This window comes from Pongo pygmaeus, chromosome 10, assembly GCF_028885625.2.
Source record: "Pongo pygmaeus isolate AG05252 chromosome 10, NHGRI_mPonPyg2-v2.0_pri, whole genome shotgun sequence".
In the NCBI taxonomy this organism is placed as follows: domain Eukaryota; kingdom Metazoa; phylum Chordata; class Mammalia; order Primates; family Hominidae; genus Pongo; species Pongo pygmaeus.
This window is the reverse complement of record NC_072383.2, coordinates 116,845,276-116,872,608: the sequence shown is the minus strand read 5'-3', so window position 1 is coordinate 116,872,608 and position 27,333 is coordinate 116,845,276. Positions and strand designations below refer to the sequence as shown.

General features: G+C 46.4%; 2 protein-coding genes and 1 long non-coding RNA gene across 9 annotated transcripts in view; 2 read left to right on the top strand and 1 right to left on the bottom strand.

Moving 5' to 3' along the window:
- Positions 1 to 9,926, top strand: part of TAOK3 (TAO kinase 3) — a 228,063-nt gene extending 218,137 nt beyond the window's left edge. For all 7 annotated transcript variants that reach the window (XM_054441959.2, XM_054441960.2, XM_054441961.2 and 4 more), the window contains 2 exons: positions 7,466 to 7,648; positions 8,697 to 9,926. In XM_054441959.2, coding sequence (XP_054297934.1) covers positions 7,466 to 7,648; positions 8,697 to 8,858 — 345 coding nt within the window. In that variant the 3' untranslated portion in view covers positions 8,859 to 9,926. The remainder of the gene's footprint in view (positions 1 to 7,465; positions 7,649 to 8,696) is intronic.
- A 4,303-nt stretch (positions 9,927 to 14,229) lies between these two features.
- On the bottom strand, positions 14,230 to 23,853 carry PEBP1 (phosphatidylethanolamine binding protein 1). Its single transcript, XM_054442383.2, has 4 exons — positions 23,452 to 23,853; positions 21,652 to 21,761; positions 20,248 to 20,348; positions 14,230 to 15,223 (listed from the first exon to the last, which is right to left on the bottom strand). The coding sequence occupies exons 1-4, from the start codon at positions 23,824 to 23,826 to the stop codon at positions 15,006 to 15,008; spliced, it is 804 nt and encodes a 267-aa protein (XP_054298358.1). The 5' UTR covers positions 23,827 to 23,853; the 3' UTR covers positions 14,230 to 15,005.
- Positions 23,807 to 27,333, top strand: part of LOC134737626 (uncharacterized) — a 22,366-nt gene continuing 18,839 nt past the window's right edge. Inside the window, exon 1 of the long non-coding RNA XR_010122714.1 lies at positions 23,807 to 23,941. This is a non-coding gene — a long non-coding RNA (uncharacterized LOC134737626). The remainder of the gene's footprint in view (positions 23,942 to 27,333) is intronic.

Below are 27,333 nucleotides of genomic sequence, written 5' to 3'. Positions count from 1 at the left end.
GATACCATGTGTTCATTTATCAAAGATTTTACTGACTGCCCTCCCCCCAACTAATATCAGGCACAAATGAATAAGACAGTCCCTGCCCTTAGGGAGCCCACAGTCAAGTGAGGAAGACAGATACACAGACACACTCATGCAATAAACTTTTATTAATCATTAGTGTTCAGCACTCTGCTGGACTCATAGATGGAGGATGAGCTAGACAGACAATTTGTCAGTCAAGCCAGGTGGTCAGATAGTTAAGCAGTAATAGTAAAACATGGTAAGTGGGGGCGAGCGTAGTGGCTCACGCCTGTAATCCCAGCATTTTGGGAGGCCGAGGCAGGTGGATCACAAGGTCAGGAGTTCGAAACCAGGCTGACCAACATGGTGAAACCCCATCTCTACAAAAAATACAAAAATTAGCCGGGTGTGGTGGCAGGCACCTGTAGTCCCAGCTACTCAGGAGGCTGAGGCAGGAGAATCACTTGAATCCAGGAGGCGGAGGTTGCAGTGAGCCAAGATCGCACCACTGCACTCTAGCCTGGGTGACAGAGCGAGACTCTGTCTCAAAAAAAAAAAAAAAAAAAAGAAGTGATTTGAAATGGGAGGTACTGGGGGTTAGGGGAGAACAAGTAGGACTAACTAAGCTCATCTAGGGAGATCTTCCCAGAGGGAGCCAAGAAACTTTAAGGAATTCATTGACATAAACCAATTCCTTGAAACTGGGACCTACTTAGGCAAAGGTTCAAACAGAGGAAAGTATATGGAGACAGAAAGAACTTTGGTGTGAGCCCGAAGTTCAAGGAGGAAGATTGCAGGAACCCAGAATGGAGAGGTCATAAAGGGAGCTTGGGATGGGAGCTTGCCTGGTAATTTGGTGAAGATTTCCCAAGGAGATGAGTCTTAAAGAGTAATAGTTTACCAGATAGGCATAAGAGAAAAAGTTATTCCTGACAGAGGACACAGTATATGCAAAGACTCAGAGGCCTAAAAGAGGATGGCACATTTGAGAAACAATGAGTAATTGCTATGGCAAGAGTATAGGATGCTTGTTGAGGTAAAGCAGGAGGATAGTCAGGGTCAGAGCCTCAGAAGCCAGGAGTTTGGATGTTATTTTGTAAGCAATGGAGAGCTGTAGAACCCTGTTTTAAGAAGGAAAGCATAACTGGATCAGATTTGTGTTACAGAAAGATATTAGCAGAAATGTGGCAAATATAGGTAAAGAGACCTGTTAGGAAGCCATTATAATAGTTCAGGAAAAAGATGATGAGAGAACATGCTAATGGAGATGGAGAGGAGTGGGGAAGGTTTTAAGAAATATTTTGGAGGCAAGAATAGAAATAACTTAGTGACCAATTTGAGAGGTCTGACAACAGAGTAGAATAGGTCATTATCTTACCAAGCTAGAACAATAGAAGAGTGAGTTTGGATGCCTGCAAGGATAATTGACTAAGTTGTAGACATGGTATCTGAGTTTTGTGGGTGACCAGGTAGAGAGGTACAGATAATGGAAACCTGCAGTTTAGGAGGGATGTCAAGATTAAAGGCAGAAAGCTAGACTTCATTGTTATATGGGTGCACTTGTGGCTGGTAGGAATGGATGAGATCTGCTGGGGATGGGAGGTATTCTTAGGAAAGAACTAAGGACAGAGTCTGGTAGACGTCAACATTTGAGGGCTGAGTAGAAGTAGAACAAAAATGAATAATCAGAGACACAGGAAGGGAACCTGAAGAGAGCATGTCACAGGAGCCAGAGCAGGAGTTTCTAACTGACAGCGTCACATTTTGCAGAGATCAATTAGAAGAATAAACTTTGAGGTGTTCATTGGACCTAGCACTGGCTTCGTCCATTGCTTGTCTTGGACAATCAGTGGAGTGGTGGGACTAGGAGACATTATAGAGCATTGAATGAGGGATCATAAAGTGAAATCCAAATGGTAAGTGAGACTGCTTTTCCCAGATCCTCATCAATGAAGGAAAAGAGAACAAGAGCTGTAGCAAAAGGAGAGATAGTTGAAGGAAGACTTCTGTTAGTCGGGAGATGCCTAAGCATACATGTTCTTAGGCCGAGGATGGGAGCTAGTGCATTCATCTGTTCATCCATCCAGCAAGTATTCATTGAGTGCCTACATGATGTACCAGGCATCTGGAGATACTGTGGTGGATAAGACAGTCATGGATTATGTCTTCATGGAGTTTATGGAAGCATGGAGGAAACGGACATTGGAAAAGTCTACTCCGTGTAATCGCAGAGCAAGAGCAAGGTGCCAACAGAGTACAAAACAGGAGAGCTGGCCTGGTCTGGAGAGTCAGGAGAGGCCTCCCTGGCACAATGGCTATGTAGGCTGAGGAACCTACACAGGAGGAACACATGTGTGAACGTGGGGAAGGCAGTGGCACTTCGGAAGAATTCACAGAAATCTATTATGTTTGGGATGTAGGGAACTAGGAGAGGACTAACATGAGAACAAGACTGGAGGGGTAAACAGGCTGGGTCACGTAGGGGCTTTCAGGCTTTGTTAAGAATTTTTATCTTTATCCGAAACAATGAAAAGCCACTGGAGGGTATTAAGCAAGGTGTGACATCAGATTTGTGTTTTTGAACCATCACTCTGGTGACATGGAGAATGGCCTGGGAGATGGGAAGAATGGATATTAGGAGATGATTTGTGAAGTTACTTTTACCCGGGGTATGAGGGAGTGGTAGCCAGACTAGAAAAGGGGCAGTCGGGATGAAGGGGGAAGTTACTAAATTTGGTGGGAGGTAGAGTTGAGAGTACTTAATGACAGGTTGAATGTGGAGAGTCCAGTGTTCAGGATGACTTCCAGTCTCTGGTTTGAACAAAACAGTAGATGATGGGCCAGGCATGGTGGTTCATGCCTGTAATCCTAGCATTTTGGGAGGCCGAGGCGGGCAGATCACCTGAGGTCAGGAGTTTGAGACCAGCCTGGCCAATGTGGTGAAACTCTGTCTCTACTAAATACAAAAATTAGTCGGGCTTGGTGGCACACACTTGTGTAATCCCAGCTACTTGGGACATTGAGGCAGGAGAATCACTTGGACCCAGGAGGCAGAGGTTGCGGTGAGCCAAGATCATGCCACTGCACTCCAGCCTGGGCGACAGAGTGAGACTCTGTCTCAAAAAAAAAAACAAAAACAAAACAGTAGATGATGGTCTACCTATATTTACCTATATGGTAAAAAAGGAAGTGAAACAGATTGGGGTGTGGGAAGGAAAAGGTGATGTGTTGGCTGTGTGGAGCCTGAGAGCCTGGGAAACATCCAGAGGAGGATGTCTCTGGTAGACTAGAGGAGCTCGTCTGGACCTCAGAAGGAAAGGCTGAAATAGAGGTTTAGTGTGGGAGTCATTTGCACATATGTAGATGGTAATTGAGGCTTTTGAAATAGATGAGATTCTTAGGAAGAGTGGTTAGAGGAAGAAGAGGGCCCAGGACAAAGCCCTTAGGAACACCCACATTTAAGGGCCAGGTAGGTAAGGACTACTGGAAAGGGAGTAGTCAGAGAGGGAAGACAAAAACCAAGAAGTTGTGATATCTCAGAAGACAAATATTTCAAGAAGGAAGGGGCAGTCGGCAATACCAAATGCTGCTGGAAGATGAGGTAATGGGCCACTTCCAGACCATCATGGGTCACCTTAATGTGAGCGGTAGAAGTAGACGGTTAGGATCAGAATGAGTGCGAGGAAAGGAGTGCAGAGGGAGATGAAAGGCAAAGAGAAGGAAGAAGTTGATAGACACATAGAGGTTGATAGGGTTTTTGTCTTGTTAATCTTTATATGCTCAGTATCTGCAACAATGCGTGGCATACAGCAAGCGTTCAATGAATGTTTGTTGTATAAAATGGGAGAGACCAGGCGCAGTGGCCCACGCCTGTAATCCCAGCACTTTGTGGGAAGGGTCACTTGAGGCCAAGAATTCTTGACCAGCCTAGGCAACATAGCAAGACCCTATCTTTACAAAAAATACAAAAATTAGCCAGACATGGTGGCACATGCCTGTAGTCCCAGTGACTTGGGAGGCTGAAGCAGGAGGATCACTCAAGCCCAGGAGTTCAAGGCTGCAGTGAGCTATAATCACACCACTGCACTCCAGCCTGGGCAACAAAACAAGACTGGGACTCTTAAAAAAAATAAATAAGATGAGAGAGAACAGGATCAGAAATACAGGTCAATGATTACCCTTGAATAAAAGGAGAGAAATGCCCTTTCTTCTGAGACAGGGAGAAGATAAGTGTGTGATCATTACAGTATCCTTTACTGACCACTTACCATGTGGCAAGTACAATGTTAAATATCTCATAAGTGTTATCTCATTTCATTTTTGTGAAACACCTTTGAAGTAGTTACTGTTTTGACCCTAATTTACCTGTGAGGAAACTGAAGTTCACTGAAGTAAAGCTACTTGCTTAGGACAGGAGTTGGCAAACTTTGTCTGCAAAGGGACAGATAGTAATTAGCTTTGTGGACCACAGGGTCTCTGTCACAGCTACTCAGCTTTGCCATTGTAGCACAAATGCAGCCATAGACAAAACATAAATTAATGAGTATTATCAGTGTCCAGTGAAACTTTATTTATGGCTGGGCGAAGTGGCTCATGCCTGTAATCCCAGCACTTTGGGAGGCCGAGGCGGATGGATCACCTGAGGTCAGGAGTTCAAGACCAGCCTGGCCAACCTGGTGAAACCTCATCTCTGCTAAAAATACAAAAATTAGCTAGGCATGGTGGCGCGTGCCTGTAATCCCAGCTACTCAGGAGGCTGAGGCAGGAGAATCGCTTCAACCAGGGAGTTGGAGGTTGCAGTGAGCCGAGATCGCACCACAGCACTCCAGCCTGGTGACAGAGCGAGACTCCATCTCAAAATATATATATATTTACAAAACCAGGCACCAGGCTGGATCTGGCCCATGGGCTGTAGTGTGCCAACCCCTGGCTTGGGGATAAGGGGGAAGGTCACATAGCTAATTAGTGGTGGAGCTAGGATTTGAACCCATCTTGGGGGGAATCCTGTGCGCCTATATGCTTGGCTGCTACTACATTATATTGCCTCTTATCATATCTTTTTCTTCAGTGTAAGCCACTGTAAAGAACAGACATTTACCTATACTCTTATAAAACTTTTTAATGGAGCTGGGCACGGTGGCTCACACCTATAATCCCAGTATTTTGGGAGGCCAAGGCAGGAGAATCACCTGAGTTCAAGAGTTCGAGACCAGCCTGGCCAACATGGTGAAACGCCATCTCTATTAAAAATACAAAAAATTAGCTGGGCCTGGTGGCACTTACCTGTAATCCCAGCCACTCGGGAGGATGAGGCAGGAGAAGGAGGTTGCAGTGAACCTGGGAGAAGGAGGTTGCAGTGAGCTGAGATCACACCACTGCACTTAGCCTGGGCAACTGAGTGAGACTGTCTCAAAAACCATGAAAAAACAACTTTTTAATGGATTTGATGTGTGTAACCTTGGGTGATAAAAACTAAATGCTGGAATATCCTCTGATTTCTAGCACTGGGCCGTCAGAGTCAGAGCTGGTACAGAACAATGGTACCAGTTACTGATAATAATAATAGCATGCCAGAAATAAAAGGAAATGGAGATGTTCTAAATGTTTAAAGATGTTTAGATGTTTGGATGGTCTAAATTGACCATAGAATGAACCTCTCACCCACTTAGCTGGTGCCTACAGCAACTAATGCAGACAAGTAGAAAAGAACAGGACTTTCACTGCCTTTGCTGATAAGCAACCTCCCATATCAAGAGGGAATCAATAACAACCCTCATTGGGAGCCAGTAAATCCTGTGGCATTTACCTGTGAGTCTGTTCCTGCCAAAGACTATGTATTGTGTCTAGTGTCTCTTATCCCTTCATTTCTTACTGGGAAAATGAGAACTGTCTATCCTCTTTAAGGGTTTTAATAAAACCTGGTTAGGATTAATTTTTAGAAGGTACCTTGGAAATATGATTACATAATTTATTTTATGTTCCTTTAATCTCTATAGTATGTTTCTCCAGAAGTACTAAAAGAAGATACATGCAAATAACTAAAACTATTTTAATATAACATTTCAAAAAGTAATTTTTCAATCCAGATATGTATATTGTCACAAATTGTACATAAGGTGGAGAATAAGTATCTTGGTAAAGTGGTCAATATGGAAACACAGATAAGCTCAGGGTAGATGGACGGATTCAAGGGTTCTCATCTCATAGTTCACAGCCAAACTGAGGGCCTGCCAAAACTGGACCAAAGCAAGCCTGCAACCTGGGGTCATGATTCCTAAACACTGTCCTGCTGATGGTCCAAAACCTTCCACTCTGCTTTGAGAAGTTGGCGCTTCTACTTGGTTCATTCTCCATGCAGGATCTGGGTATCTTGTATAAGACAAAGTTCAGGCACTGCTTCAAAGCAGTTATGCCTCTTAAAATTATCAAGCCTACCTACCCTCTGTGGGGAAGAGATTTTTTTTTATGAGACAAAGTCTCTGTCTCCCAAGCTGAAGTGCAGTGGTGTGATCATAGCCCACTGCAGCCTCGAACTCCTGGGTTGAAGAGATTCTTCTGCCTCAGCCTCCCAAAGTAGCTGGGACTACAGGCATATGCCACCATGCCTGCTAATTTTTTAAAAAATCTTTGTATAAATGGGGGTCTCACAATATTTCCTAGGCTAGTATTGAACGCCAGGCCTCAAGCAATCCTCACGCCCTGGCCTCCCAAAGCGCTGAGATAACAGGTGAGCCACTAGCCAGGGAAGAGATTTTGAACCACTTGGAGTTTTGGATTGGCTGGCTAGCAATGTAACTTTTATAGCCAACAATAGGTGTCAACATTACTACTTGGAGCATAACAGTACTGTGGTATATTCCTCAAGTTTAGGAAATTGGAATCAATTTTTTAGAGCTAAGCATATCTAAATGATTTTAGGGTTAAAGATCTTGAAATAAGGACATGATCAGTTGAAACCAAAATAATGATAACCACTACTATTTATTGAACACTTGTAATGCATTGAGTACTGTGCCTAGGATTTTATATGAATTCTTTCATTTAATCCTCCCACCAGTCTCAGGCAATAGAAACTATTCTTGTTATTTTCTTGAGGATGAAACACATGAGATCTAGAGAGGTAGGTAATGTGCCAAAGTGTAACACACACAAGTGGATGGTGTAGCTATCATTCAAGCCCAGGAGCCTACCTCCAAAGCCCACAGGTGTAGCCTTCCTGACGCCTGCTGGTGTGGTTTCAGATCATACTGAAAAGAATGTGTTTGGTATTGTAGCCCATTGGGCAGACTTGACTGTTTTTGATTCCTAACTCTGAATGTACCCAGAGCATCTGTGTTTTTGAGGGGGCAACCAATTTCAATCCAAATGAGGAAACCTCTTCCAGTAGTCACCAAGGGCTGTAGGCCAGCAAGGGCTGTAGGCAAGGGTGCATGACCGTGTGTGTCTTCTGTGCCCGCAGTTACGGCTAGATGAGGCTCAAGAAGCAGAATGCCAGGCCTTGAGGCTACAGCTCCAGCAGGAAATGGAGCTGCTCAACGCCTACCAGAGCAAAATCAAGATGCAAACAGAGGCACAACATGAACGTGAGCTCCAGAAGCTAGAGCAGAGAGTGTCTCTGCGCAGAGCACATCTTGAGCAGAAGGTATGAGAGCATTACCGGGGGTCCCGTGCCACTGGGTGGAAGGGGGCGTGGCTGAGGGAACTGCATATATGCAGCCTTCCTTAGTTGGAGATTAAACTGGGCACTTTTCACTTATCTGCTTTATGCTGCTGGTACCCTTGTGAGGTAGACATTGTCCCCATTCTACAGGCTGAAACACCAAGGCACGCATGTCTGACCCCACATCTTAAGTCTTTCTGCCACTCTGCTAGGAAACCCTCAATGTTCCCAGCCAGAGGAATGATGTGGGTTGCTGGGGGCGTTGATGTGACACCTGAAAGGTACTGTGAGCTGACAGCAGGGCTGCCAAATGGCACGAGGAAGCCAAATGTATAATAGATTTGACTTTTCAGCTATTTTTAAACCAAGAGAAATCACCAGCAGGGGTCTTTAAAAAAAAATTAAAATGATGATAGGCTGATATTGCCATGCATAATAAATGTTATCCCAACTGAAATATTCATTGCTTTAGATATTCTGAGGAATATGAAGTAGAAAAGATTTCATAAGGCATCTCAAAGCTGTTAAGCATTTATTTGCTTAACCAGTTATTTGCACTTTCTTCCAGTAGTTCCCTGAGACCAGCGTAACAGACTATTTTCCCAGCTCCTGTTCTAGAACTAAATTACTAATGACCCAGGAGGCATTTGGCTCTCTGTGGGAAAGCAGCACAATCCAATTGTGCTTGAGTGTCTTTTAGCTTCTCCGGAGCCATCCCCTAACACAGGACACTGACCTAGATCCGCCCAGCTGCTGGGCTTGCTAGAATGGCATTGCCAGCCCCAGGTGGATCCCAAACATTTGTATTCTTGTGAGCAAGTTTTAAATATAATGATTTAGATGCGTTGATCACAGGACTCGGCCAGCCTTCCTCGGTCCTCCCTTAGTTCCTGTGTGTGTGTGTGTGTGCACTTCATGTGTGTGCCTGTGTGTGTGCGCATGTCATATGTGTGCCTATGGGTGTATTGCGTGCATGTGGGTGCCTGTCAGGAGATGCTTTCCATTAAGAACTGCACTGTGCTTGTTTCAGATTGAAGAGGAGCTGGCTGCCCTTCAGAAGGAACGCAGCGAGAGAATAAAGAACCTATTGGAAAGGCAAGAGCGAGAGATTGAAACTTTTGACATGGAGAGCCTCAGAATGGGATTTGGGAATTTGGTTACATTAGATTTTCCTAAGGAGGACTATAGATGAGATTAAATTTTTTGCCATTTACAAAAAAAAAAAAAGAAAACAGAAAAAAATTCAGACCCTGCAAAACCACATTCCCCATTTTAACGGGCGTTGCTCTCACTCTCTCTCTCTCTTACTCTTACTGACATCGTGTCGGACTAGTGCCTGTTTATTCTTACTCCATCAGGGGCCCCTTCCTCCCCCCGTGTCAACTTTCAGTGCTGGCCAAAACCCGGCCGTCTCTTCTATTCATAGTACACGTCACAGTATTGATGTGATTCAAAATGTTTCAGTGAAAACTTTGGAGACAGTTTTAACAAAACCAATAAACCAACAACAAAAAAAGTGGATGTATATTGCTTTAAGCAATCACTCATTACCACCAATCTGTGAAAGTAAAGCAAAAAAAAAAATAATAAATGCCAAGGGGGAGAGAGACACAATATCCGCAGCCTTACACCTTAACTAGCTGCTGCATTATTTTATTTTATTTTATTTTTTTGGTATTTATTCATCAGGAATAAAAAAAAACAAAGTTTTATTAAAGATTGAAAATTTGATACATTTTACAGAAACTAATTGTGATGTACATATCAGTGGTGACATATTATTACTTTTTTGGGGATGGGGGGTGGGTGGGGTGAAGAGATCTTGTGATTTTTAAGAACCTGCTGGCAAGAGTTTAACTTGTCTTCAGCATATTCTGATTGTATCATAATCATTTTCTGCTGTTGCAGAGGATGTGAATACACTTAAGGAGCTCACAGAATCCCAGTAGCACAAATTGGGCTTTGGCAAATCGTGTATTTTGTGTATAGAAGGAATTTAAGGAGAGGTATTACTTATTTTCATATTGTATTTTAACTGTTTCTCTGATCAAATTTTTTTACTTCCTCCTGTTCCTCCCCACCTCCCTCCTTTTCCAATTCAGTATTTGGAGTTCAACACTGTCTCTCAATCAGATCATCTTGATCTTTTTCTTTATCTCCCTTCCCCTTCCTAAGTCCCATTTCTTGGTCATAAATATTGCATTATTCACACTTTCAAACTGTGTATTTTCTTACAATAAAAAATGATGAAAAAAAAAAAGGCTTTACTTCTTTTGCATGCACTTTAAAAACAAAACAAAACATTTTTCAGGTTCCAAGGAAGAGCATGATAACTGTCAGAGCTTTTAATTATATTTGTAAATAAAAGTGTTCATCACATCGCCTTGCTGTGTTATTGTAGCAGGAGGTTTCCCTTCTAGGTTCACCAGTTCACAATTCAGAGGGACAGCCACCCTCCTGAAACTGTCTCCATAGCCTCGGTCGCTCCAAGAAAAGCCATTCAAGACTTTCAGGTAAAGCTCTGTCTTCCAAGTTCTTCTATGGGGCTGAAGATAGCGTTGCACCATTTGATGTGGGCACGTGGTCAACTGCACCTTTCTGTCCTAAAGAATAGAAGGCATGCGCGCACACGCACACACACACACAAAACCCCCCACGTGCCAGTCGTGCATAGAAGCATGCATTGCTGAAGAGAGAAATTGGGCACCCTTAAAGAAAAGCAGGCTGTGGAGAAGGCACTATAACCAAATATTTGAAATGATCCCACTGTAATATTAGATCCCTCTCCCCTCATATTCTGCTTTTATTAGAATAATTTTACATGTAAAACAATGAGATAGTAAAAAATATAAAATTTCGGGGATATGATTTGGGAGTCAGGACAATCTCAGTAAGTTCCCATATGCTTAAGCCTCTATCAGGCTTGTCCAACCCACCTTATTTTGTTGTTACTCTGTTTTGTTTTGTTTTAGGCTTTTGGCAGCCTGAAGCTCTGGTTTTTGGTTTCTATGTCTAGTGATAAATGGAAAAGGGGGACGAGGAAGGGGCTTTACTGGCCCAACCAGAAACAGAAACTAAGAACCCATGACTGTTCTCTCCCTTGGACACTCCTGGAAATTGCTCTTTAGAATATGATGACCTGGGGTGGGCCCAGCACTTTGGGAGGCTGAGGCGGGTGGATCACCTGAGGTCAGGAGTTCAAGACCAGCCTGGCCAACATGGTGAAACGCCGCCTCTATTAAAAATACAAAAATAAGCTGGGCATGGTGGCAGATGCCTGTAATCCCAGCTACTCGGGAGGCTGAGGCAGGACAATCGCTTGAACGTGGGAGGTGGAGGTTGCAGTGAGCCAAGATTGCGCCATTGCACTCCAGCCTGGGCAACAACAGTGAGACTCTGTTTCAAAAAAAAAAAATATGATGACCTAAAGATCATTCTTGTTTCCTACAGGATGTTCATGTGTCAGAGACAAATGTGACCAGTCATGTTCATTCTGATAGGCTAAAGCAGAAAGGTATACTCATAAAATTAAAAAATAATTATCAACATGGGTTAATCCCAACCACAAAACCTTTTGTAACATCACACTCAGTGATAATTGTGTTTCCTAAGTACCTCTGTTCATTGGTGTTTCTATATTAGGTACATCTGAAAATAATACTGGAAAGGGTTAGAGAAACAGGTAACGTCGATGGCGTGCTTATGCTTGCCACGTGATGGAACACTAGGATTTCACAAATGAAGAAATAAGCTCACTCCAGACTAAGTGGCAGGGTGGGGTCTGAATCGAGACCTGTCTGATCTATACCCAAAGGGGTATTCCATCTTCAGTAGGGTAGAAAAGCTTCCTGTAGCCTCTTTCATCCATTTCTCACCGTGGTGAGAAATGTCTAGCTAGTCTGGGAAAGGGCCCTATGTCTGAGATTGTAGGTGCTATCTTTAGAAAAGGTCTTGGTGGCTCACAGCTGTAATCCCAGCACTTTGGGAGACCGAGGTGGGTGGATCACCTGAGGTCAGGAGTTTGAGACCAGCCTGGCCAACATGGTGAAACCCCATCTCTACTAAAAATACAAAAATCAGACGGGCGTGGTGGTGGGCGCCTGTAATCCCAGCTACTCGGGAGGCTGAGACAGGAGAATCGCTTGAACCCGGAAGGCGGAGCCTGCAGTGAGCCAAGATTGCACCACTGCACTCCAGCCTGAGCAACAGAATGAGACTCGGTCTCAAAAAAAAAGTCCCACTGCGCAAGTTTGTCATGGATGTGTCCCAGGGCAGTTACCAGGAAACAGGGATGTGGGTCCCTGCTCCTAACACCTGCTATGGACAGAGTTGTCCAACTCCTCCTAGTACCTGCCTGAGGAGGCAATAAGGAAGGCAGGGGGACTAGGCTGAGGCAGGAGAATCGCTTGAACCCAGGAGGCAGAGGCTGCAGTGAGGAAACAGGCCTGAGGAAACTGGACTTTTGTTCTTTGTTCTTATATGACAATCAGGCCAAGTTTAGTCACTTACATACATTAACTATTAATCCCAACAAAAGATGATTTTGTCCTCCAACAACCCTGTGAGGTAAATAAGGCAGGCTGACAACCCCCTGCAACCCTGATGTTTTTTCAAATGAGGAAGCTGGAATTTGTGACCCAGTGGGCCCGGTGGTTATGAGCAGGACCTTGAGGCCAGAGTTGAGTTCAGAATGGGTGTCACCCACTTCCTAGCCACCCTTGGGCAAGTTCACATCACATACCAGTTGAAGAAGGCATCACCCTTCTTTCTAAGATGACTACTGCCTTCTCATATATATGTATTTTTTTTCTCTTTAGTTCCATGTTAGTATTAATATTTTTTTTCTTTTTTTTTAGATGGAGTCTCGCTCTGTCACCCAGGTTGGAGTGCAGTGGCGTGATCTCGGCTCACTGCATCCTCCACCTCCCAGGTTTAAGCAATTCTTCTGCCTCCACCTCCCGAGTAGCTGGAATTACTGCAGCCTTGACCTCCTGACCTCAAGTGATCCTCCCACCTCAGCCTCCCTAGTAGCTGGGACTACATGAACGAGTCCACACGTCGGGCTAATTTTTGCATTTTTTTAGAGAGATAGGGGTTTTGCCATGTTGCCCAGGCTGGTGATCTTGCCCCACCTTGGCCTCACAAAGTGCTGGGATTACAGGTATAAGCCTCCATGCCCAGCCTTTACATTTATTTTCAAGGTCAACAGGACAGTTTTGTTTTGTTTTGTTTTTGAGACAGAGTTTCACTCTTTTCACCCAGGCTCAAGTGCAATGGTGTGATCACAGCTCAGTGCAACCTCACCTCCCAGGCTCAAGCGATTCTCCTGCCTTAGCCTCCCTAGTAGCTGGGATTACAAGCGCCCACCACCATGTCCGGCTAATTTTTGTATTTTTAGTAGAGACAGTGTTTTACCATGTTGGCCAGGCTGGTCTTAAACTCCTGACCTCAGTTCATCCACCCACCTCGGCCTCCCAAAGTGCTGGGATTACAGGCGTGAGCCACGGCACCCAGCTGACAGTTGTTTTCTTTATAACTTGTGTTCAACAACATCTTATTACGTAGAAAAACGAATTTTAAAACTCTAAAGTCAAAAAAAAAAAAAGAAAATTTCCAGGCTTGGCATGGTGGCTCAAGCCTGTAATCCCAGCACTTTGGGAGGCCAAAGCAGGTCAGGAGGTCAGGAGTTTGAGAGCCACCTGGCCAACATGGCAAACCCCTTTTCTACTAAAAATACAAAATTAGCTGGGCATAGTGGTGCATGACTGTAATCCTAGCTACTAAGGAGGCTGAGGCAGGAGAATCACTTGAACCCACCCAGGAGGTGGAGGTTGTGGTGAGCCGAGATTATTCCACTGCGTTCCAGCCTGGGTGACAGGGTGAGACTCCATCTCAAAAAAATAAAAAAAAGAAAAAAAGAAAACTTACATCTATCTTACGTGCTTCCAGCAAGGCAGCATTTCCAAGTTTTTTCAGAGAAAAAAGTACTGCAGTGAAAGATGGGGAAGGGCCAGTCATTAGCACCTGTCAGGCCTGATTCAGGATGCAGAGACCAAATCACAGTGATTTGCACCTTCAAACACCTCCTTTCCTTTCTTTTGGTACATCAGATGGCATGAGACCGTGACCTTCTCACCCTCCTACCCTGCGCACCTCTTTGGTACTGATACTCTGTGGATAACACATCAGAACCCAAAGTGCAGGCTACTTCTTAGGCATTGTTACGGTGTCCGCGCCAGACTTCACCAAGGGGGAAGGTTTTCAGCCAGCTTCTTTAGAACATCCTTCTCGGGTCAAAAGGACCACTTGAAGCAAAGGTGCTTTTTGGGCAATAAGACTCGGCCTCATGTTTTATGATTTTTTTTTTTAGAAACCTCAAGTCTCAACTGTTTGCTCCTGCTGTGGGTTAATGGCACATGTAGAGGCACGGACCCTCCGTATGGCCCCTGGAACAAGTCCCAGCTGTTACTTGCTGGTCATGGAGACGACTCACCCTGAGACTTGACTTCTCACACTTATGAAACCCATACCCAATAGAACAAAACATCTGGGGACTCGGTTCCTTCATTCAGGTTTCTATTTTTATTCAACTATAAGCAAACAGCACAATTAACACAACGTTCAGCAACTCCAGACCAGCTTTTCTTACCCCCATGAAGAACGATCAATTTAACAAACACAGATCTAAGGTTTCTCCCAAGCTGTCAGCGAGCACTGCTGCCGGTCTAGATGGCCATGTCCCAACAACAGCAAAGCCACCCTCCCTCCAGCTTCTTCCAGGATTGCTCTTTAAAGGGACCAGAGTGACATACTGATGCCTATTGAGGCATCTGAGATGCACTGTGTTGGGGGTTAGCCTCAATGCCAGCCTCTGGTTGTCTAGGTGAGTGACATCACCATAAAAACACATTGTGTACCATTCTGGACTCAGGATCACAAAGGCAGAGGCAACTAATCTTTTTTTTTTTTTTTTTAAACCTCTCTTTAAGATTCTTTGATGCTTTGCTCTATCACTGTAGACCTGGTCTTTTTCCCCCCAATTTTTTCTTTTTTACATTCTGGGTTGTGATTTTCAGATTAACAATTTGATGACCCCAACACAGTACCAAAATACCCCCCAAAATGAAGTTCAAATTTGATCAAAACATAAATCAGAGTGAGTGAGTAAAATTATAAAGGCCAGGCAGCAGGAAAAGTCACCCTCAATTACCATCTGACTGGTCAGGTCTCACCCGTGCCAAGCAGGGCAGGAAGAGGAGAAATCTATTATACATGCAACACTGAACTGGGGAACATGGCTTGGGGCCTCCAGGTAAGTTCAGGTCCCCAAGCTAACCCCCTATTTCCCAGACAGCTGCTCGTACAGTTTGGGCACATAGTCGTCCCACTCGGCCTGGTAACATGTGCCGGCCACCGGGGCCCTGAGCTCATACTTTTTACGGAAAGACGCCACCTTGAATTTGCCACGGTGGTCTCCAGATCGGTTGCTGAGGATGGGCTCGTCACACTTCAGCGGCCTGTCCTGCTCGTAAACCAGCCAGACATAGCGGTGGAGGCCTGTGGGGAGAGGCAGAGGGAAGATGTGCACACAGCCCAGCACTTGAAATGGGGACATCATCCATTTTTATTGAATGTTTCAACATGGAGGCACCCAGACCACACCATTTACAAGGAGGATACCGAGGGTCCAGACAAGTATTTGGTGCAAATTAACATTTAATGGCAATTAACATATTAATGGCAAAAACCGCAATTACTTTTGCATCAACCTAATAGAATGTGTTAGGCCCCTGCTGTAACTGGTGTCAAGCCCAAGCCCTTAGTTCCAGCCTCTCCTGGCCTGTGGGATCATGCCTCTGCACCCCCTTATCCTTGCCTCCCACGAGGCTCTGTGTTCTTCATTCATCCCACTTCAGGCTCCCGGACCTTCTCAAGTCACCACCCGCCACCTCCCATCAGAACACCCATTTCACTTCTATCAGGTAGGACAAACCAATTAAGGACAAAACAAATCAATGACCAGGGCCCACCATACCACAATCGAGCCTCCAGGATAAAGGAGAACATTTTCTTTCTACCTCCAAAACTTACTTCCTTAGAAAACTGGAGGCCTCCTTCGAAGTGACCCAACCTCACTTTAACTAAGCAGCTTTCTACAAGCTTCAATGATGTACTGGATGCAAATAGGTACCATGAGCTTTTATTTTTTTAAAAAGTGGGGTTTTTTTTTTTGTTTTTTTTTTTGAGATAGAGTCTCACTCTGTTGCCTAGGCGTGGAGTGCAGTGGCGTGATCTCGGCTCACTGCAACCTCAGCCTCCCAGGTTCAAGCAATTCTCCTGCCTCAGCCTCCTGAGTAGCTGGGATTACAGGTACGTGCCACCACGCCCAGTTTTGTTTTGTTTTTGTATTTTTAGTAGAGACCAGGTTTCGCCATGTTGGCGAAACGCCTGACCTCAAGTGACCCACCCATCTCGCCCTCCCAAAGTGCTGGGATTACAGCATGAGCCACTGTGCCCGGCCAGAAACAAAGTTATTTTTTAAAAAGTTGTTTAAATATTTGCACGCCCATGTGCGATGCAGCAGTATTCACAATAGCCAAGAAACAGAGGCAACCCAACTGTCCACTGATGGATGAAAAGATGATCAGAATGTGGTTTATACACACAACAGAATAGTATCCAGCCTTTTATTTTTTCTTTACTCCTCTGTGCTACTCTAGGACTATTCAGCCTTAAAAAGAAATTCAGACACATGCTACACCAGAGAACCTTGAGAACATTACATTAGTGAAATTAGCCAGTTGCAAGACAAATACTGTACAATTCCACGAGGTATCTAAAGTAGACAAACACTGCAACAGAAAGTGGCATGGTGGCTGCCAGGGCTAGGGGAAGGGAAATGGGGAGCTGTTGTTGAATGGGGACAGGGTTTCTGTTGGGGAAGATGACAAATCTAGAGATCTGTTTCACAACAATGTGAGTGTAGTGACCGCGCATGGTAGCTCACACCTATAATCCCAGGACTCTGGGAGGCCAAGGTGGGAGGGTCGCCTGAGCCCAGGAGGAATTTGAGACCAGCCTGGGCAATATGGCGAAACCCCGTCTCTACTAGAAATACAAAAATTTGCTGGATGTGGTAGCCTGTGCCTGTAGTCCCAGCTTCTCGGGAGCCTGAGGTAGGAGGGTTGCTTGAGCCCAGGAGGTGAGCTGAGCCCTGCAGTGAGCTGAAAATGTGCCACTGTGCTCCAGCCTAGGGGACAGAGTAAGACCCTATCTAAAAAAAAAAAAAAAACCCAAAGTGAATGTAGTTAACACTACTGTAGTGTACACTTAAAAATGGTTAAGATGGAGGCAGCGCAGTGGCTCACACCTGTAATCCCAGCACTTTGAGAGGCTAAGGCAGGTGGATCACTTGAAGTCAGGAGTTCGAGACCAGCTTGGCCAAGATGGTGAAACCCCGTCTCTACTAAAAATACAAAAATTAGCCAGGCATGGTGGCACGTGTCTGTAATCCCAGCTACCCAGGAGGCAGAGGTGGGAGGATCACTTGAGCCCGGGAGGTGGAGGCTGAAGTGAGCTGAGATCACACCACTGCACTCCAGCCTCAAAAAAAGGGTTAAGATGGTAAATTTTGCCGGGCATGGTGGCCCTTGCCTGTAATCCCAGCACTTTGGGAGGCTAAGGTGGGCAGATCATCTAAGCTCAGGAGTTCAAGACCAGCCTGCCCAACATGGAGAAACCCCGTCTCTACTAAAAATAAAAAAATTAGCCGGGTGTGATGGTGGACACCTGTATCCCAGCTACTCGGGAGGCTGAGGCAGGAGAATCGCTTAAACCTGGGAGGTGGAGGTTGCAGTGAGCCGAGATCGCGCCATTGCACTCCAGCCTGGGTGACAGAGCAAGACTCTGTCTGAAGAAAAAAAAAAAAAAATTAAAAAAAAAAAAAAGAATGTATGTCAGCCAGTCCCTTTGTTTCAGTGAGCTTGGCTACTTTAGATATCTCATAGAATTGTACAGTATTTGTCTTTGTGTGACTGGCTCATTTCACTAACATAATGTTCCTCAGGGTTCATCCTGGCGTAGCATGTGTCCAAATTTCTTTTCAAAGCTAAATAGTCCTAGAATAATACACAGAAGTTTAAACAAAAAAAGACTGGATAATATTTGGATATTTATTCATAAAATCCAAATACTGGAAACATCCCAAATGCCCATCAATAGAGAATGGCTAAACGAACTGGCCTGTTCACCAACGGGAATATTACTGAGCAATAAAAAGGGGCAACTATTGATACAATCTATGGACCAATCTCACAGATATTATCTGGAATGAAGTAGACCAGTCACCCAAATTTTTTTAAATACACATTGCATGATACTTTTTTTTTTGGAGGCAGAGTCTTGCTCTATCGCCCAGGCTAGAGTGCAATGGCACAATCTCAGCTCACTGCAACCTCCCCCTCCCAGGTTCAAGCCATCCTCCGACCTCAGCCCCACAGGTGGCTGGGACTACAGACGTATGCCACCACGCCTGGATAGTTTTTGTATTTTTGGTAGAGACAGAGTTTTACCATGTTGGCCAGGCTGGTCTTGAACTCCTGGCTTCCAGTGATCCAACTGCCTCCGCCTGCCAACATGCTGCGATTATAGGCGTGAACCACTGTGCCTGGTCCACGATACCATTATATGAACACAAGAACAGCAAAAGTGGCTGGACGCAGTGGCTCACGCCTGTAATCCCAGCACTTTGGGAGGCCAAGGCGGGCGGGTCACAAGGTCAGACGTTCGAGACCAGCCTGGCCAACATGGTGAAACCTTGTCTCTACTAAAAATACAAAAATTAGCTAGGCATGGTGGTGGGCGCCTGTCATCCCAGCTACTCAGGAGGCTGAGGCAGGAGAATCATTTGAACACAGGAGATGGAGGTTGTAGTGAGCGGAGATCGCGCCATTGCACTCCAGCCTGGGAGGCAGAGCAAGACTCCATCTCAGAAAAAAAAAAAAGAAAAAAGAATAGTGAAAGTGATTTATGGAGACAGGAGTCAGAATATGGTAAGCTCTGGGGGAATTTAAGTAAAAAGGTCACATAAGAACGTCGTTGGGCGATGGAAATGTCATCTATCTTTCCAATGGCTGCTACCTTCCATGGGTGTATGCATTGATCACATTTGCTGACTGAACTCTTCCGATCTGTGCATTTTGTTACATGTAAATTATACCATACAACAAGAATATGGAAAAAACAAGAAAATGAGCTACTGAGGCTTTTTTAAAAATGAGAACACAGCTCTGCCAGGTGCAGTGGCTCACGCCTGTAATCCCAGCACTTTGGGAGGCTGAGGCAGGTAGATCACAAGGTCAGGAGATCGAGACCATCCTGGCTAACACGGTGAAACCCCGTCTCTACTAAAAATACAAAAAATTAGCCGGGCGTGGTGGCGAACGCCTGTAGTCCCAGCTACTCAGGAGGCTGAGGCAGGAGAATGGCGTGAACCCGGGAGGCGGAGCTTGCAGTGAGCCGAGATCATGCCACTGCACTCCAGCCTGGGAGACAGCAAGACTCCAACTCAAAGAAAAAAAAAAAAAAAAATGAGAACACAGCTCTTACTTGAGAGAACTGCTTTATTCTCACAGGTAAGCTTCCCATAATTAAGCTGCCTAATTTTATAAATGCCCTAGAGAACTTACTAGGTCCCTGGGAAATCTGTCCTTTTACCATCTACTATGCATGCGTGAGAGGGTTTAAAGGCATCTGAAGCTTCCGGGTCTACAGAGAAACCATGAGCCCGTGACCAACTGTCCATGTCAGAGATGTTCTTGTACCTCTTCATGTTAACTCCTGGCTGGATAAGTTGTACAAAAGCTAGGATTGTGACAGTTCCACCAAATGGAAACATCCCGAACTGAACACCAGGCAATAAGAATGCATCTCTCACCATCAGCTTAGGCGGCACTTACCCAACCTGTAAAGTTTCAATACGGTGGGCTTTCTCTTTCTATCTCTAGATATCTACATGTATTTTATATATAACAGCTATAACACGATACAACACAATACAATGTGTGTGTGTGTGTGCGCCTTCAATATAGTTCTACTGAAGTCTTCCAAATCTTTTTTCAATATACCAAGCTAGACCTTTTCAGAAACAAATACAGAAGGCAACCTTATATAATTTGGAAACTATGATCATTTCTGAAATTTTTTATAGAAACTCAAACATCACCCCGGGCAAAGGCTTGAGATAGTTTAACTGTGTATTCCACTCACTGCAGCCCCTAAAGGCCATGCTAAGCTTTCTGCAACAGTGCTTCCCTCTTGCCAACTTCCCTGCTTGCTAAAGGGATAGGGGTGCAGAGACAGTTCTACACAGAGGGTCCGTCTGTCCAGAACCCAAGGCTCTAGCCACTTGACACTCCTGCAGGTCTGAATGTGTGCCCTGAAGGCAGCTGCTCTAGGGGTGAGCTGAGATGCTATTTCCAGCAGGGTTAAGGGCTCTCAAAAGAAAAGAAAAGTGCTGGGCCAATCCTAATGTGCCCCCGAGCTCCCTCCTCAACCTCCCACCAAAAACAACCTTTACTAACCTGTGCCCTTGGGAGGCCCCGAGCCCACATAATCGGAGAGGACTGTGCCACTGCTGATGTCATTGCCCTTCATGTTGACCACCAGGAAATGATGCCATTCTCTGCATGAAGAAACACGGGATGTCAGCACCACCGGAGATCAGGGAACATTCACTGCACAGCCAGCAGCTGGGCATCAAGAACATGCTGGGTGCCAGAACACAGCCATGAACAATGGTCCTTTCTTTTTTTTTTTTTTTTTTTTTTTGAGACAGAGTCTCACTGTGTCGCCCAGGCTGGAATGCAGTGGCACGATCGGCTCACTGCAAGCTCCATCTCCTGGGCTCAAGCAATTCTCTGCCTCAGGCTCCCGAGTAGCTGGGATTACAGCCGCCTGCCATCACGCCCGGCTAATTTTCGTATTTTTAGTAGAGACAGGGTTTCACCATGTTGGCCAGACTGGTCTTAAACTCCTGACCTCGTGATCCACCCGACTCGGCCTCCCAAAGTGCTGGGATTACAGGCATAAGCCACCGCGCCCGGCCCAGTCCTCACTTTCTTAGAGGCCAGCACAAACCTCATATGTTTGCAGAAGAGCAGACCCAGCCCCTCCCACCCTCTGAGATTTTCTAGAGCAAAGGTCAGCAAACTTTCCATTAAAAGGCCAGAGAATAAATGTGTTAAGCTTTGGGGGCCACAGTCTCTGTTGCAACTATTCAACTTGGCCTCGGCAGCATGAAAGCAGCCACAGATGACACATAGCCGTGCTCCAATAAAACGTTAACTGATGGACACTGACAGGTAAATTTTGTGTAATTTCCACATCACAAAGTACTATTCTTCTTTCAATTTTTCACCAATCATTTAAAAATGTAAAAACCAGGCTGGGCATGGTGGCTCACACCTGTAATCCCAGCACTTTGGGAGACTGAGGCAGGCAGATCACCTGAGGTCAGGAGTTCGAGAGCAGCCTGGACAAGGTGAAACCCCATCTCTACTAAAAATACAAAAATTAGCCAGGCATGGTGGTGGGCGCTTGTAATTCCAGCTACTCGGGAAGCTGAGGCATGAGAATCACTTGAACCCAGGAGGTGGAGGTTGCAGTGAGCCAAGATCATGCCACTGCACTCCAGCCTGGGTGACTGAGACTCTGTCTCAAAAAAAAAAAAAATAAATAACTAAATAAAAATGTAAAAACCATTCTTAGCTCATGGGGCTGTATAAAAACAGGCCACAGGTGGATATGGCTCTCGGCTGTGAGTTACAGACACCTGCTGTAGGGGGCAAAAGGGCAGGAAAGGCACTCTCCGGCTTAAGCATGGGTGGGGGCATCCCAAACCAGGTCTTCTTCTCCGTTTCCAGCAAGGGACTTACACCCGATAAGTCATCTCTGCATGACTTGCTCTTGTCTTTCCCTCCTCTCACCTGTATTTGGGATCCTTCCTGCTGGGAGCATCCGGATCTGTCAGGACCAAGGTGTAGAGCTTCCCTGAATCAAGACCCTCCCACGAAATGCTGGTGGGTCTATTCTTAACCTGTATGAAGGAACCAGTTTGGAGTAAAAAAGTCAGAAATGCTGAAGAAACTGGCTGGGTGTGGTGGCTTACGCCTGTAATCCCAGCACTTTGGGAGGCCTAGGAGAGAGGATCACTTGAGGTCAGGGGTTTGAGACCAGCCTGGCCAACATGGTGAAACCTGCCTCTACTGAAACTACAAAAATTAGCTGGGCATGGTGGCGGGAACCTGTAATCCCAGCCACTCAGGAGGCTGAGGTGGGAGGATCACTTGAGCTGGGGAGGCAGAGGCTGCAGTGAGCCAAGATCACCCCACTGCACTCCAGCCTGGGCGACAGAGTGAGACTCTGTCTCAAAAACAAGAAATGCTGAAGAAACCAATACTTTTTCTTTGATCTCAGACTCTCCAAAGACAAAACAGAATAGATTTTTAATAAAATCAATGACCCTGTATTGACTCTAAGAGCCAGGAGCTGGAGTTTTATATACGTTATTTATTTTAGAGACCAGGTCTCCTTCTGTCACTCAGGCCAGAGTGTAGTGACGCTATCAAGGCTCACTGTAGCCTCAACCTCCAGCGCTCAATAGATCGATCCTCCCACCTCAGCCTCCTGAGCAGCTGGGAACTACATGCTTACACCATCACACCTGGCCAATTTTTTTTTGTAGAGTTGGGGTCTTGTTATGTTGCCCAGGCTGTATATTATTTCAGTCCCAACAACACCATGGGGCTAGTATCCCAGCACACTATTAACAGAAACAGATGAGGCTGGGATTCCAACCCTGGCACTGAGTCCCCTTCTCAACGACACCCTTACATTGTCTGTCCGGAATCACAGCGTTTCTGGATTTGGTGATCAGGAGGTTATCTGGAGCCTGCTAAAGTGAAATCTGCATTAACTGTACGTTTCAAAGTGCAAAGAAAAGGAGAAAGCCAAGGTGATGAGAGGCGGGCAGGGAGCAGGGAAAGGGAGGCTGTGTTAGATGGGCACTACATATTTAAATATCCAAAAAAATTAAATTCTGTGAACATCCAAAACAATGTAAGGTCGGGGCAGTTTATTTTACGCTGTTGCCCGGAGCTTCATAACCAACTACCAGTGGCGTCTGCAAATCTAGTTTCTTCACTTTCGGCAGCCCCAGTCGTGGGCGTGGGAGGTCAAACAGCAAAATTAACCGTTGCCCTCCAGCGTTCTGGCTGCACGCCCTTGACCGATTTAACAAAGGAGAAATAGGCCGGCGCGCTCATCGCCAGTTACATAATGCGTCACAGGCTCTCGGGTGGGGCTTCAGCCCTCCAAAACGAGGCCTAAAATACTGAGGCCCTAGGGGAAGCTCTGGGGGCGTCCGGGCGGCCACAGCCTACTCTGTCCCGGCGACGTCCCTCTCCAGCGCCCTGCCCTGTGGGGGGAGAGGGGGATCCGGCCTGTTTCCGAACCTAGGTCCCTCTTGGGCCTGAAGCCCGGGAAAAGTGAATGAATGTCTGCCGCAGGCCGAACCTGCCTGGCCACGCCACAGGCCGGGTTCCCGGTGGTCAGGGTGGCCCCCAGGCATGGGACATGGACCCCGGGACCTCTGGCCTGGGGGGCCTCGACACACGCAGGCTGAACCTCCCCACCGCCCCCGGCCCTGTCTCCGCTGGGTCCCACCCAGGCGGGCGGTACAGGCCTCCGCGCCGGGCAGCTCGCTGCACGCCCGCCGCCGGGTGTACCTGGGTGGGCGTCAGCACTTTGCCCAGCTCGTCCACCGCCGCCCCGGCGTAGGTGACATGCAGCGGGTGCTGCGGCCGCTCGTCCACTTCTTGCAGGCTCAAGGGCCCGGACCACTTGCTGAGGTCCACCGGCATGGCGAAGCCAAGCAGAGGGTGCAGCCGGGAGTGCCGCGGTAGGCCAGGCGCGGGCGGCAGCGACGAGACGGAGAGCTCAGCACACTGGCCAGGAAAGACGCAGACCCAGCGACCACGCGAGAGAGCACGCGCCTCAGCCGCCGCCCAGCCCCGCGCACCGCCCCACGCCACGCCCACCGCTCCCTGGCCTCTGATTGGCCGAAGCTGGCAGAGCCGGGCCGCTGGCGCTCCTGGGTCCATGCAACCTGCTCTGGGTGGCAGCCGAGTTCTCGGGAACCGCGGCTCGGCCTGCAAGGCTGCTGTTTCAAGAAATGAAAATGAAGGGCGCCCTGGAATAGGTTCGCTTAAGAGAGAGGTTCGTGTCTTAGAAAGTGTCGCTGGGAAAAAAAAATGCAATTGAATTCGCCTTGGTTGCGTTTTGGTTTTCTTAATTTTTTGCATGATTCTTTGCTCCACTTTCCAAATTCAGCAATATGGCCTGTCGCGGTGGCTCATGTCTGTATTCCCAGCACTTTGGGAGGCCAAAGCAGGAAGATCGCTTGAGCCCAGGAGTTTGAGACCATCCTGGACAACGTAGCAAGACCCCGTCTTTACAGAAAAATTAAAAAAAAAAAAAAAAAGAAAAAAAGCCAGACATAGTGGTGCATGCTTGTAGTCCTAGCTACTCCGGAGGCTGGGGCGGGAGGATCACTTTTTTTTTTTTTTTTTTTTTTTGAGACGGAGTCTCTCTCTGTTGCCCAGGCTGGAGTGCGGTAGCATGATCTCAGCTCACTGCAAGCTCCGCCTCCCGGGTTCACGCCATTCTCCTGCCTCAGCCTCCCGAGTAGCTGGGAACTACAGGCGCCCGCCACCACGCCCGGCTAATTTTTTGTATTTTTAGTAGAGACGGGGTTTCACCGTGTTAGTCACGATGATCTCGATCTCCTGACCTCGGCCTCTCAAAGTGCTGGGATTACAGGCATGAGCCACCACGCCCGGCCGATCACTTCTTGAATCTAGGAGTTTGAGGCCACGGTGAGCTACGATCTTGCCACTGCACACCTGTCTGCGCTTCAGAGCGAGACCACATCTTCACACACACACACACACACACAGAGCAAATTCAGAAATAGTAAGGCCTTGCTTTTCTCCTGCACTTTAAAATGAGCCAGATTCTCTGTATTTTCGCACGTGATCACTTGTCATCGTAATTGCCTGGTGAGAGCACCTGAGTGAATTTTTGAGCATTTAAATATATGGGGAAATGTATTTGTCCGTTTTCTCCACACACAAAATTCGTCCTCAAAAAATTCCTGAGAAGTGTTTGGGTTTTGTTTTTTTTGTTTGTTTTTTGAAAACAAATTTTAAACCATATTTATTCATACCAAAACTGCTCTTACTGTGACCACCAGCTACTTGCTTTTTGCTGAATATGATAAGCACTATTTTTTTTTTTTTTTTTTTGAGACGGAGTCTCGCTCTGTCGCCCAGGCTGGAGTGCAGTGGCGTGATCTCAGCTCACTGCAACCTCCACCTCCCCGGTTCAAGCAATTCTCCTGTCTCAGCCTCCCGAGTAGCTGGGATTACAGGGGCCCATCACCACGCCCACCTAATTTTTATATTTTTAGTAGAGACAGAGTTTCACCATGTTGGCCAGGCTGGTCTCAAACTCCTGACCTCGTGATTCACCTGCCTCAGCCTCCCAAACTGCTGGGATTACAGGCGTAAGCCACCGCACCCAGCCAATAAGCACTATTTAATAGTTCTTATGTTTTGACTCTTGACATTGATAATTCCTCCCATGGAATAAAAAGTTGTCTCTTGATTTACATTCTTACCAGGAAATAATAGGAGTTCATTGTAGAAAATCAAAGAAAAAAACCCAAAGAAGTAGAAATCCCCTTCTATCCCACTACTTTGATATAAACATGAGTAATCATTTAGGGTATATCTTTCCTATTTAAAAATAATATCAGTATAGATGATTTTGTTGTTTATTCACCAAAAGATTGCATTATATCCTACCATTATAAAATAGCCATATCAAAAATAGGTCGTCAGGCCAGGTGCGGTTGCTGAGGCCTCTCTAATCCTAGCACTTTGGGAGGCTGAGGCAGGAGGATCACTTGAGTCCAGTAGTTCGAGACCGGCCAGGACAACATGGTGAAACCCCATCTCTACAACAAAATACAAAAATTAGCCCGGTATGGAGGGATGTGCCCATAGTCATGGCTACTACCAAGGCTGAGGCAGAAGGATCACTGAAGCCTGGGAGTTTGAGGCTGCAGTGAGCCGTGATTGTGCCACTGCACTCCAGCCGGGGCGACAGAGTGAGACCCTATCTCTACAAAAATAAAATAAAATAAAAAAAGTCTTCAACATTTTAATGACTTATTCTTCTCTAGATGCACCATCATTTATTCAACCATCATTTATTCAACAAGCCTCTCGATGTACTGTTTTGTTCATTGTTTTCCTTTTACAAATATCACTGAAATGAACTTCCTTATACATATATCCTTAAAAACTTGAAAGACTGTTTTTGGAAAATTTTATTACATGGGAGCTTTTATTAATTAGGTCAAAAAATACACACTTTATTTTTTGTTTGTTTGTTTTGAGACAGTCTTGCTCTGCCGCCCAGGCTGGGATGCAGTGGCACAACATGGTAAAACCCTGTTTCTACTAAAAATATACAAATTAGCCAGGCGTGGCCAGGCGCGGTGGCTCATGCCTGTAATCCCAGCACTTTGGGAGGCTGAGGCGGGCGGATCACGAGGTCAGGAGATCGAGACCATCCTGGCTAACACGGTGAAACCTCGTCTCCACTAAAAAAATACAAAAGAATCAGCCGGGCATGGTGGCGGGCGCCTGTGGTCCCAGCTACTACTCGGGCGGCTGAGGCAGAAGAATGGCGTGAACCTGGGAGGCCAGGCTTGCAGTGAGCCGAGATCGCGCCACTGCACTCCAGCCTGGGCGACAGACCGAGACTCCGTCTCAAAAATAAAATAAAATAAAATTAGACAGGCGTGATGGCACACACCTGTAATCCCAGCTACTAGGAAGGCTGAGGCAGGAGAATTGCTTGAACCTGGGAGGCGGAGGTTGCAGTGAGCCGAGATCGCACCACTGCACTCCAGCCTGGGTGACAGAGGGAGACTGTCTCAAAAAAAAAAAGGAAAGAAAGAAGGCCGGGTGCGGTGGCTCATGCCTGTAATCCCAGCACTTTGGGAGGCCGAGGCAGGCAGATCATGAGGCCAGAAGATCGAGACCATCCTGGCTAACACGGTGAAACCCCGTCTGTACTAAAAAATACAAAGGAAAAATTAGCCGGGCGTGGTGGCGGGAACCTGTAGTCCCAGCTACTTGGGAGGCCGAGGCAGGAGAATGGCGTGAACCCGGAAGGTGGAGCTTGCAGTGAGCCGAGATCGCGCCATTGCACTCCAGCCTGGGAGACAGAGCAAGACTCCGTCTCAAAAAAAAATAAATAAATAAAAATTAGCCGGGTGTGGTGGCGGGCGCCTGTAACCCCAGCTACTCGGGAGGCTGAGGCAGGAGAATAGCTTGGACCTGGGAGGCGGAGGTTGCAGTGAGCCGGAGGTTGCAGTGAGCCGAGATCGCACCACTGCACTCCAGCCTGGGTGACAGACCAAGACTCCGTCTCAAAAATAAAATAAAATAAAATAAAATTAGCCAGGCGTGATGGCACACACCTGTAATCCCTGCTACTAGGAAGGCTGAGGCAGGAGAATTGCTTGAACTTGGGAG